Source organism: Pelecanus crispus, chromosome 14, assembly GCF_030463565.1.
Source record: "Pelecanus crispus isolate bPelCri1 chromosome 14, bPelCri1.pri, whole genome shotgun sequence".
NCBI lineage: Eukaryota > Metazoa > Chordata > Aves > Pelecaniformes > Pelecanidae > Pelecanus > Pelecanus crispus.
The window spans coordinates 3,885,227-3,898,036 of record NC_134656.1 but is presented as its reverse complement, the minus strand read 5'-3'; the positions used below and the strand labels follow the sequence as shown (position 1 = coordinate 3,898,036).

General features: G+C 54.0%; 1 protein-coding gene across 2 annotated transcripts; it reads right to left on the bottom strand.

Annotated features, from left to right (window-relative positions):
- Positions 1–221: 221 nt before the first annotated feature.
- GATA5 (GATA binding protein 5) lies at positions 222–11,969 on the bottom strand. Of its 2 annotated transcripts, XM_075721185.1 has the most exons (7): positions 11,450–11,969; positions 8,765–8,931; positions 3,087–3,212; positions 2,144–2,231; positions 1,447–1,556; positions 1,013–1,027; positions 222–371 (listed from the first exon to the last, which is right to left on the bottom strand). In XM_075721185.1, the coding sequence occupies exons 1-7, from the start codon at positions 11,967–11,969 to the stop codon at positions 222–224; spliced, it is 1,176 nt and encodes a 391-aa protein (XP_075577300.1). The 2 variants fall into 2 exon arrangements, with proteins under 2 accessions (XP_075577300.1, XP_075577299.1); XM_075721184.1 differs by lacking the exon at positions 1,013–1,027 and having other exon boundaries at positions 222–377; positions 1,432–1,556.
- Between the last annotated feature and the right edge of the window lie 841 nt (positions 11,970–12,810).

The window sequence follows — 12,810 nt, the reverse complement described above, 5'->3', positions numbered from 1 at the left end:
GGATGAGCTTTCTGGGGAGCCGGTGCCACAGCGGGGCCATCCTGGCCCCGTCCAGCCAGCGTTTTCCATGTGCATCCTCCAAAAGAAACCTGTTCTCCGGACGCGGCTTCACACCCCGCAGTCCCGAAGCCCTACGGCAGCCCATCCTCCTGCCCGTCTGCCATTTGCAGGGCCAGCCGAAAATGTTGGTCCCGAGGCTTTTTGCCGGTGGTTGGGGGTTTCTAGGCGAGCGCCAGGGCACACCAGGAGTCCTGCCGGAGCGGCACACTCAGCCCAGGCTGCGGGGCCATGGTGGTGGGGGAGAAGGTGTAGTCCTCGGGCTCGAATTTGAAATCGCCGTGGCCACCGGCCAGCGCCTCCTCCGACTGGCTCTGTGTCTGCCCCGGGGAGGGAAGCAGAAAGCCATTAGAAAGCCTGTTATTAGCCAACGGGTCACTCTCCCCCTTGTTGTAATGCGGTGGTAGGACTTGGATGGATTATGGACATGGTGGGTTATCCCTGATGCTACTGCTGCTCTTGCAGCAGCCCATAGCCAGGCAGGAAGGGTGCTCCATCCCCAGCAAGCACAAGGAACAAGCAGGGAGAAGGCATCCTGGGGCCCATCTGCATTAATTTATTGACTAAACATGTCCAGTTTGGAGATGTCTAGGTGCACGTATATTTTTTAAGTGCACAGCACAAATCAGATTTATCTGTTTCAGCCAAAAAAACCCCTCTCCCATATGGCGCAGCTGGTGCCGCGCCAGATGCTTGGGCGCTGGAGCTGTGCTTCCCCTCCATGCATGCATGGCCAGCTCGGGGAGGGCTTGGACCCAGCATAAAGATAGTGCTGGGTCACAAAATTTTGATGTGCAGGTTGATTTAGAGAGATTTTTTTCCTCTGCCAAGACAAAATAGCAACCCGCCCCAAAGAAATCCTCGGGGCAGCAGCACAGCCTTGCAATCTGCGGTCTCTGACAGCATTATAGCTCTGTGAGTGCTGAGCACCTCAGGGCTGTAAAGCGTAGATAACATATGCCCGGGGAGCCTTTTCGTGGGAGCTACAGAGGTTTCCACCCTGGGCTGACCCCACCAAGTCGACAGGGTTGTAACTCCCAGGATTTCATGGCAGGAGATGGGAATTAACCCCAGCTCTGCGCTGAAGCCGGTTCGCCACCAATTGCCTCCATGGCAGCAGGGCTTGGACCTCCCAGTTCCCCACTGCAAGATGGAAGAGCCGATGGGGAGACAACAGGCTGGAGCCCTTCCTGGTCCACAATGTCTTGGCTCATGCTCCCTGCTTTCCTCAGTCTGAGGCAGTCCATCAGGCTGGCGACCCCCAATGCGATGAACTAATTGCTTAGCCTCATTAAGGCTCCCCAGGTCAGCGACTACAGAGGCGTGTGGAGCATCCACCCCAGCAGGTGATGGCTGCAGGCCCCTGTGCCTTACCTGGGACACCGACACGATGGTTTGTCCGGGATACTGCGAGGTCGTGCTGGGCTCTGACTTTAAAGTGACCGTGCTGTCTGAGTTCGTAATGGAAGAAGGGGAGTTAGTGGCCGAAGTCGTAGACCCTGGAAAACAATCGGTACAGGTCGGTGAAGCAACATAGGTGCAAACCTGCTCTTAAGGAAATTTAGATTTTAGTGGCTATCATCACATCTCATGGCATGACTCTACTGTTCTCTTTCTCCACCGCATCTCTGTCAGGGCAGGGCTTTGTATTTGGCTGCCAAGATGCTGCTGGAGGAGGGGGAGCACCCTTTCACAGCCTGGCAGTGCTGGTCCTGGCACAGGCCAGATGGGCTAACGCTGACTGCGTCATGATACTTTCCCTAGACTCTCTAATATACCATTCCCAGCCCTGTTTTTTCCCATTACTCAGTTTAGCCCAGATCTGCTTGAACACGAGCGCTGCTGGGCTGGAGCTGGGTGCCCACAGCACAGAGGAACATCATGGGAATATGACAGCAGCGAGATTTCCCACCCAGCATCCTCCTTCCATGTGAGGGATAGGCATAAATACAGGCCCTACATCTAATGCAATCGTCCGGGAAAAAATCCCACAGTATTATTTTCTAATTATAATAATTTCTTGCAGAAGACATGTTGAGGTGAATTGTGCTCCAAGGCCCTGTGACGGATCATAGCAGCACTGTACCTGTTGAGGTTTTGCCTTTGGTAATGTTCTTAGGCTTCCTTTTCCTCGTCTGGATGCTTTCCTTTTTCATGGCCAGAGGTCGTGGTACCTTGACATTCATAAAGTTTGGAATCATTAATATTGTATTTTACTTAGCTCCTTCCCACACACATGTTGCTCTCCTATTTACGTGCTGTAGCTCATGCAAAGCACCTAAAGTCCTTGTCCTTCACTAAATGCTATTTTTCTTTGCAACAGGCCTTGGCTGGAAGATGTATAAGGCTAACAGCTAAGGCTTTCCCACAAATTTTGTTTTTTCCTTTATTTCCTATTTTCCTTTTCCTGATTTATTAGTGACCTTTATGACAGGGCCCTATTAAATTACACTGACGAACTGAGAGCCTATGTGGCTCAGAGGGAACGGTCATGGGACAAAGAGACTTTAACCTTTATGGCAGAAGTTTGAAGGGGCCTGTATGGAGGGACGAAGTCTCCTCTTTGGCTGGTGGACATGTTACCAACAGTTCCCACCCTCTGTGGATAAATGTTATCAGCCAGCCTCCATGCGGACTCCTTAGCATCCTTCACACATTCTTAATTACCACATCTAGAAAAAGTATGCTCCTCGTCTCCAGCCTGGGTTTGGGGAGCTTCAGTCTCCAGCTACTGGAGCCTGGTAAGCTTTCTTTTTCGGGAATAACTTGGCAAAAAACTAATTGAGAGCCACCCAGTGCCAGAATCTCTCTTCTATGCAGGTACCTCCTGAGAGTATTCCAGTATCCCCTTAGATTTATTCTGGAGAACCTGAGTTTGGTAGACTGAGCTTTTAACTCTTCAAGGAGACAGGACTGGGTTACAGCTCTTCTGGGTCCAGTCTAGAGGCTGATCCCTCCAGACCTGATATCCTGCTGGGTGGTGATCCCAGCACCCAAATGGTCCCTCTCGGTGCGGACGCGCTCCTCACCCCGTGGAGCTTCATGTACAACCCGCAGGCGTTGCAGACGGGCTCCCCTTCGGCGTTCCTTCTCCAGAGGGTGGTATTGGTTGTGTGGCAGTTAGTGCAACATAGGCCAGCACGTCTAGATGAAGACTTAAAAACAAGCAAACACACACATGAATGCACACATAGGAATGATTAATTGGGAAGTTTCTTTTGATATAAAACCAAAATCTCCAATTACACCAATTTTCTGAACACACACATTAGCCAAATTCAGATCAAAGAAATTATATTCAAATGAGATCACTCTAATTTGCAAGTGCTTTTTTAATTGAGCTTGATAAACTTGACAAATATCCTTGCAACTCATTTCACAAACTTCCAACAAATATGCTGGAAGTGATCAGGACTTCGAGCACAGAGAACGTTCCTCCAGGAGATCCACTCAGATGGAGAAAGAGATGGAAAATGCCAGCCAGGCTTTAAGTGCATGAAGAAAACTCCTCATGCTTTAAGTGAACTCTTCTGTTTTTCTGCTCTCAGAACTACCACTAAAGGTAGCAACATCCCAGTTAATCTCTGGTTTAAGACAACTGGAATCAATTGGCTGAACTGAGCAGAACCAAACTGAACTGGCCCATGATGGGACCAGGGAAGTTATTCTTTGCACATCTCACAGATAATCTGTTCTCTTACAGGCTGCAGAAACGTCGTGCAAACATTAATTAATGACGTATTTTGTGAGTGCAGTGGTTGCTGGCTCTGAAATGTTAAAACTTCCAAATGGAGAAAGAAAATATTCTGGCAGAAGCAGCAAACTCATTTCTGACAACTGTACTCCAAGCCACTGGAAAATTCACAAGTGTCTATATACAGACTTGTCAGCTCAACAGGCATTTCATTTGAAAGTCTCCTAACACTAGGTGTTGAAACTATTCTAATAAAGGACTTCATTAAGTGTAAGATACCAGAGACATAAGTAATATCACAGGCTCTCCACATTCAGGTGTTTGAATATGTTCTTCAGCCTTGAGAAAAATCACTTTGATTGCTCTCAAAGGCAGACAATAGGCGATGCAGGCAATAAAGAACTCCCTGTTTGTTTATTCTTCTATTATTGCTTGATATCATGACTGAGCAATATGACGAATGAGGTGGGAAGGGTAGGAATAAAAATGAAATGTTTTTACAAGATTAGCAGTCAAATAAAGATCTGCTTTGAGTTTCAAGAGACACAAGTTACATGCCCAAGCTTTGATTCACTCGTTGCTCAGCAAAGAGGTCTCAGCAACTATTTGCAAATAACGGTATTGCTTTGGAAATTATTTAGCTTTCAAGAAATAACCAGGCAAAAATAATAATACACCAAGGTGCGAGCTGACAAGCCTGGCACAGAGGAGGGGACAGCAATGCCTGTCCCTAATATGGGACTTGGTGTCACAGCAAGACCCTGGAGCAGCTACAGAGCTTTCTTAGAGCCTTTCAGCTGCCAGAGCTGTGCCATTCATCCCTGCAACCAGGGGGGACCTCAGCCCCGATGGGAGCAGAGGGAGGTGCTGAGCACCCAATGGGTGCAAGGGGCTCTGAGGTCCTGCTCCTGCTGCGGATGCGGAGGGGAATTTGGAGGCACTCAGCCCTGGGGTAACTGTGCCCGGTGTGGGTTGGTAAGATCTGTCGTCACCTGCAGATGGAGGAAGGCCAACGCAAAGCCCTTTGGAAAGCCCCGAGATTTCTGGGCCACCACGGGCCTCTGGGAGGGAGGGACATGCTGTCCCTATTTCATCCAACGCTTTGTCTGTGACTTGCAGATGAGGTGGCAATGAGACCCATGGCTCCAGTGGCCCAAGGGCAATGCCAGCCCTGCCAGAGCTCTGCCCACCCTGCCAGCACTGCATCATGACCTGCTCGCGGGCTTTCAGCTGGGGCAGCGGCACGTGCCTTCTCCATCTCCTGCACATCACTCCGTGGGCTGCTTCCTCCTCGCACAGCCAGGGAGAGCAGAAGCCATCCTCCACAGCCAAATATTACCATTTAAACCCCAGAAACCCCACAAGAACCTGGCCCTGCACCATAACCTGCCAGCTTAGCAAGAAAGAGACAGTCAAGGCTACTGTTGCTCACTGAAGGACAAGGGTACAATACATTATTGCTGGTTTCCCAGCAGTTCCCTTAAAAGAAAATGCATTTCTGCCTGCCTCCACCCGGCTCCCTTTGTACCGTTCTGACCTTGTCTAGGAAGTTGTTGACTTCAACATTGTGCTCCAGTGTTTATTTATACAAATGCAGCATACACTCAAACAAAAACTCTTCATGGACCGGACTTGACAGCCAAGTGCTGCTGATAAGCTCAAGGAACGGTGAGTTGGTGCCTATCGAATCAACTGTGTGTGAGTGCTGCTTGGAGAGCCCAAAAAATTCAGAGCCAGCAGGGCAGGTCCCTCTGAGGGAGCCCAAAGCTGTCAGAGACTTTGCTTCACCTCCTTTTCAAAGGTGGAAATGAAACCCCAGGGTTTCACAGAAAAAAAAAAAAAAGCCTCTGAACCCGTACACTTAATCAGTGCTTCTCTGTCCCCCTTACCAGCAGGACGGAGGGGACCTGGTGTCAATAAGAAAGAGATTGCAGCAAAGCGTGCTGAGATACCCGAGCTCAGCTCCTGAAAGTGGGCAGATCCAACGCTCAGGGCCAAATGCAGCAGCATCGTCTGAGATTTGCCTTTGCTATCGTGGCTCTGGGCAAACCCACACCTCAGAGCACAAGGGAGCCACAGGAACTGGTGGCCAGGAGAAAGCTGAGGCACACACTGTGAACGCTGCATGGCTCTAGGGTCCTATCAGGTTGTCCCAGAGCTGCGATCAGTCCCATCCCCACCTTCCCAAAAAGTGTCACCAAACCCACTATGCATTGCAAACTGTAAAAAAGGATGGGTGGAAAAAATACCCCCTGAGCCAAGCCAGCAAAACTCAATTCCAGGTTAGTCCTTCAACTCAGGAGGGTGTGGGAGCTGCTGAGCATAGGACGGCTGCTGCATCTGCCCCCCCTTGCTGCACCGCGCGGCGCGGCTCTGCTCCTAACACGGGGAAATTGCATGTGCAAGGATGCCCCAGCAGCTGCTCCTGGATGGTAAAAGTGATTTGGCTTTTAGGATTGGGTCTAAGGTATCATCTGGTGAAACGCACCAAGAAACTTTGGCTAGAAAAGATATTGCCGAAAATGAAGCACTGCTCTCATCCTCCTCTAAGATAAATCCTTTCTGCTGAAAGCCACGGTGCTTTGAGTCCAGACACAGACAGTAGCGAAACAGCTGTCCCTGCTGTGTAGAGGATGTTGCCCTTATTACAAAAAAAGAAACAAAAAAATGAACTGGAAACTACACTACTATTGCTCGCCCTCCCGTGCACAAGCAGGCTGAGTGCTACCGAGCCGCAGGATGTCATTCCCGCAGCGTTATGTGGGCCACGTTGCGTTCTCCGGGGCTTTTGGCGGGACTTTGCTTTGTGAAAACAGAAGTCAGAATAACTCCCAGCGCGGTCTCTACTTACAGAACAAAGGTCGTAACGTAAAGGACAAAAGCAACCATTTTTCCTTCCCATGTCTGTATTTCACTGCATTGTGAAACAGCCGATTTCATCGTTCCTAGAGCAACGGTGTGTCACCGCGTTCACTGCGCTGCTCCCGCCCAGCCCGTGCGGGTGAGGTTATGAGCGGGGAAGACATCCCCTGCCATGGAAATCATTCGGGGGAAGAAACATCCCAAGCCACAGGGGTGCAGGTCGCTCCCTCGGTGGTGGATTTGCAGAGTACGCCCAGCACCCTCTTGTCCAGCATCAGTGGATCCCCCTTCCTCCAACGGGGCAGAACTTGTTGCAACATGACATTTCAAACCCTTGGGAAAATTCAAGATTTTGAAATGTTTCATTCCAAAGTCAGGATGGAAAGTCAAAATTGCAGCCCCTTTTCTAATCCATAAAACAAAATCCCCTCAAGTATTTCAAATTACTGAATTGTTTCCCCTGGATAAGAATCATCTCTTTCATTTGGGCTGTATCATTATTGTATTGATTGCCAAAATAATAATAAAAAAAGGTTGGAAGCACTTTGAAAATACCCGGCAAGATTTCCTCATCCCTGGGAAACGGTCTTAATTCTGCGAACCAGTGTTCTCCACCAGAAAACTTCGTTGAAACGTTTGCTGAAAAATGCCTTGTGGGTGCTACATATGGGGCTCTGCCAGCAACGACAGAGGAGCAGGCAGGGAGCTCGGGGCTCCCGAACGCTGCCTGCACCACGCGGGTAGGGTGCAGGCAATGCAAGGCTGCGTCCCTTCCCACGCGGTGAAATAAAATACTGAATAGCAGCGAGACCTCTCCATTTCCTTTGGGGAAAAGCTGTTCAAAAAAACCCTGGAAATTCATCCAGCGCCACATTTTGATGCCAGTCCGAAATGCGGAGTTGGATTTAAACTGGGTTGCACCTATCTCTCTACGCACGATCGTATTTGCTCTGAAGAAATCAGCAGCGTAACTCCGAGATTTGCAGCACAGTAGTGACCAGAGCCCGCTGCTGGGGTGCAGGTTTAACGTCATTACATTAAAGGGGACCAGGAGGGGTTTGGTGAGACAGGCAAATCCTGTCGGATAATGCTAAATGTTTCACAGAAATGCCCAATTTTCATGTGATGAACAAACCAGGGTGATTTTCCACGGAGACGCTGCTCATTTCATTTTGCAAATCCAGAGCCACATTTCCGGGATCAGAATCAGAATGAAACATCTTGCTCAATCCCAACTTTTTTTTTTTTTTTAACTGGTTTTCTTACACAGAAACTTGTCATTGTTGGGTTATTGCTAATAATTTGTTTTGCAATGCAAAAAAATAACTGAGGGAATACACCCCGAGCAAAAGCAAAAGGAGCTCCCAGCTGTTCCCCAGCGCGGCTCCGACAAACATCCTGTTTGTAATGACGGCTTCTGATGACAGGCTCTGAAACCAAAACTGTTACCACCAAATTTAAACATCCCAAAGCGACTCTACAAAAAAAAACCGGAGGCGCCTTTCCTCTCTCATGATGGGATCCCAACTGGAGGAAGACCAATATCGTGTTGTGGGGGGGAATTAATGCTTTAACCTGCAGAGAAACCGGGAACCACCAAACCCCAAACCTCCCCCTTAGGCAGTGGGGGAACTGGGCCTCATCCTGCTCCCATCGCGAGCGGCTGCAAACCTGCCTGGGCCAGCTCAGCACCAGCCCTGTCTCCTGTTCAGCCACCCTGCCTAGACCGAGTGTGTCTGCATGAAGAACTAGGAAATAATTATTACAGAATAAGCAACGTGCCCACTGCGGGAACGGAGCCGGAGGAAGCCCACAGAGCCCTGGACCGCAGGCAGGGCTGATCGGCCCCTGCTCGGCTGCGGTGCAGCCCCTCCGTGCAGCCCCGGGACCCCTCCGGTCCCTGCTGCCCCATCTCCACGCGGCAATCCCCTCCAGCTTCATTCCGTAACTCCCGACCCGAGCTGGCTCTGCACCGCAACCGGGGGCTCCCGCCGGTGCTGATGGTGTTTTATTCGTGGTCCGAGGGTCAAACAGGCCCTAACACAAGCACAGAGACCCCGACAGCGCAGACACCGCAACAGCCCCCCGGCTCCTGCCCTCCAGCCCCCCCGGGGTGGAACAGGGCATCCCTGCGGGCTCTCCCCCTCTTACCAGCCTCTTCTGCGGCTTGAGCGGCCGGTTGATGCCGTTCATTTTGTGGTAGAGCCCACAGGCGTTGCACAGGTAATGCCCAGTGCCGTCCTTCCTCCAGAGCGGCGTGGACATGGCCCCGCAGTTCACGCACTCCCGGCCGTCCCCGGGGAACTCCTCCAGGTACTCTGGAAGAGACACCCAAGGCATGCGGGTCAGGAGCCATCCCAGCGCCCGGGGCCGGGCTGCCCACCGGGACCCTGCGGGAGAAGGTCCCTAATCCTGTGCCCCACTACTCCTCTGCGAGGGACGATCCCTGCCCGGTGGGAGTTCACCTCCACCCTGCAAAGTGCGGGCCAAACCCCTTTATTCCCTCCACCCCTTAATCTTTTAAAATTTCGCTCAAATAATCCTCTGTGCCCCACTACTCCTCTGCGAGGGACAATCCCTGCCCGGTGGGAGTTCGCCTCCACCCTGCAAAGTGCGGGCCAAACCCCTTTATTCCCTCCACCCCTTAATCTTTTAAAATTTTGCTCAAAGACAGCATATTCCCCCAAAGACCCCAAAGTGCTGAGCGCGGCTGGGGTCTCCCCGAGCTGGGAGTGGGCATGGAGCCCATCAGCGGGAGAGCGCGGTGGTTTATCCGCGTGGTTTATCCCTGCACCTTTTGCAGCGTGGGCTGCAAAAATAAACCTTGATGAGGGGGGCAAAATGGGGAGATTTTCCCGGTTTCCATCGAGGCGCGCTGGTCGCCGGCCGGTGGGGACGGCCCGGCTGGGGAAGGGCTCGGGGTTGCCCGTGGGCCAACGCCGGGCTGCGGCTCCGCTCGCCCCGAGCCGGCCGGGCTGACGGCCGCCGGGGGCCCGGGGGTCCCCGGGAGAGCATCGCCGGCCCCCGCGGCCCCGAACGCCCGCCAGCGAGGCTCTTCCTCAATTTTCTCCCCCTCCGAAAGCCCCGGGAAGAAGCGGCGGAGCCGCCGGCTCCGAGCACCGGCCCCGGTGCGGCCCCGTGGCACGCGGGCAGCCCGGAGCAAAACCGAGGGACCCCTCGATTGAGAGTCGTTTTTTTTTCCCTACCGCTTTTCTGTCTCTTTTTGAAATAAATTCCTTCGCCTGGAATGTTATTTTCTCTCGGGGGAAAAAAAAAAAGCCTCTCTTTTCTTTTTTTTTTCCATCTTCGATTGTATTAATAATGATCCAACGGAGAGAAAAAGGGAAAAGAACAAAAATTAAAAAGAGGGAAGCATAAAATAAAAATAAAAGGTAAAAAGTGAAAAAAAGAAAAAAGTCACAACAATTAATTAAATGAAAAAAAAGAATAGTTTACGCTATCTAAGAGCGGTTTACACTATCCAAGAGCAAAAATAAACGGCAGAGAGGACGGCGGCCACTATTCCAGATCCCAAACCACCAAATTCAAAGCGCGGAAGAGATTTCTGCGCCATCACCTCCTTCGGCAGGACCGGGGCCATCCCTTCCCGCACAACGCAACGGATTTTCCCAGACAAAGAGAAAATCCTGGAAAGAAACCGCTCCCGAGCACCTCCGGCGTGGGAGGAAAAGCCGAGCCGGGGAGGCGGCTCGGTGGGGAGCGGGGCTGCTTCCCTGCTTTAACTTTGTTCTTGGGCTAAAGATAAGATAATTCCGTTCACCGCAGTAAAGATGATAACGCGGCTGAGATCTTGAAGTGGCTTTTAAAGGACTTTGCAAACCCCCGCCGGAGGAGGATGGTGAAATACCCGCGGGGTTATAAACCCTGCGCACGGAGAGTCCTTTTAAATCAAGCCCAAAACGTTATTTGCTCGGGGCTTGGTTTAAAAGGACCCTCCGGTGTGGGTGCAAACGAATTGAAGTGGGGTTTATTGTTCAACGCCTGAGTGCCCTTCAGTGTCTCTGCAAAGGCCGCAGAGCGAGGCAGCTGCGGACCTGTTTGGGCGAAGGTGAATTAGGAGACCGAGAGTCTGTTCAAATATAAACTAATTTACCACAATAAATTACTTAAAAGGGAGGGAGCTATAAATCTGCCCCGCTAATTTAAACACAAGGGTAAGTATTGAAGCCCAGGCACAAAGTCGATATTGTGGGAAGGAGATATCGGGGGAGGGGGGGGGAGGGTTGTTGAACGGGCTCTGCTCCGCTGTCCTGCGGGGGAATTGCTCTCCTTTGAAACGTGGTCTTTGCCCTTGGTGTCACACACAGACACACACACACAGCCCTCTGGCCAGGCTCAGCCACACACCCCCCGTGCCCGGCCCATCTCTCCATCCCTGGATAAAATCATCCCCTCCCTCCCCGCCGGGGATGGCAGCGGGGCGGCCGGGGGCACGGGGACGGGGATGGGGATGGGGACGGGGCTGGGGACAAGGATGGGGACGGGGATGGGGACGAGGATGGGGACGGGGATGGGGACGGGGATGGGGATGGGGATGGGGATGGGGACGGGGATGGGGATGGGGACGGGGATGGGGATGGGGATGGGGATGGGGATGGGGACGGGGATGGGGACGGGGATGGGGATGGGGACGGGGATGGGGACGGGGATGGGGATGGGGACGGGGATGGGGACGGGGACGGGGATGGGGACGGGGACGAAGATGGGGACGGGGACGGGGACGAAGATGGGGACGGGGACGGCTCCGACCCGGCGCCGAGAACCGGGAAACGACTCGGCGCCCGGAGGCGACGGTGAGGGGCGACGGCGACCTACCGAAGGTGGACCTGCGGCCGGGCAAAGCCGCCTGCCTCGTCTGCAGGCTGTGCAGCACGCTGCTCTCAAAGTGTCCGGCCGTCCAGGAAGGCGGTATCTCGGGGGTCACGTAGGCGGGGTAGGGGCTGGAGTAGGACCCGTTAACGGAGCGCACCAAGGCGTTGCCGTACTGCTCCCGGCCCCCGCCGCCCAGCAGCAGGGGCCCCTGGTAGGCGCCGTCGCGGCCCGGGGGGCTGCTGCCCGGGGGGCTGTGGGAGTAGGAGAAGCCCGACGGCGGGTGGGGGCTGCCGGCGTTGAAAGCGGCGGCCTCGCCGCTGCTCTGCCCCCAGCCCGGGGGGTTGGCGAGGTGGCCCTGGTGCGGCTCGCAGCCTTGCAGGTAGGGCAGCGTCTGGAGGACGGAGGGGACCCGGGTGGTGGGCACGTAGACGGGCGAGCCGGCCGACGAGTGGAGGAAGTTGCTGGAGTCGTGGGAATAAGCCGACTGGCCATGGTTGGGGGCGAGGGCCAGACCCTGATACATGTTCCGTCCTCGGCGGCGGCGGCGGCTGCTCAGGGCCCGGCCGGCTGCGCCCCGACGGTGCCGAGGGGCTCACTCAGAGGAACCTGGGGGGCGAGAGCCGACACCCGCGGGCTGAGACCCCGGCAGACCCCGGCCCGGGGCCCTGCGCACCCGTTTCCCGCGGCGAAAGCGCCTTTTCCCTCCCTCAAGCAGGGGCTGTAATTTGTAATTGGATTTTTTTATTATTCCCCCACCCCCCCCCTTTAAACTTCCCTCTGCTCAGCTCGTCCCGCGGGGAAATCCGGCGGCGCCGGGCCGAGAGCAGCGGCCGAGCCACGGCGAGAAATAACCTCCATGAACGGCCCCTTCCCACCGCCCGCCGCTCGCCCGGGCGCTTCCAGGGCGGCCAAAAAACCCAACAATTTATTTTTTTCCTTTTTTTTTTTTTTTTTTCCCCAAAAGTATTTCCCTTCCCGTCTGTTTTCCGAGCCCCGGGCCTGGAGCGCGCCTCGGGGCCTCGCTGGCGGGGAGGCGGCGCGGCCCGGGCCGGGGGGCAGCGGGGTCCCGGCCGCCCTGGGGCAGCGGCCCCGGACCGGGAGCATCCCCGCTGTCCCCCACCCACCAGCGCTGCCGTTTGCTTGTTAAAAAGCGAAATCACTCTCAGGCGGGCCTCTCCGTGCGGGCGGAGGGCTCAAGCCCCGCAAGAGCATCCCGGCCCCGGCCCCCCTCCCGGGCCGCCCCCCCCGCACAGGTACTCACATGGCAGCGGGCCGGGAGCGGAGCCGGGCATGGCCGGGTGGGCATGAAGCTGCGCTCGGACCATCCAGGGAAATCCCAGGAAAAATAATAATAATAATAAAAA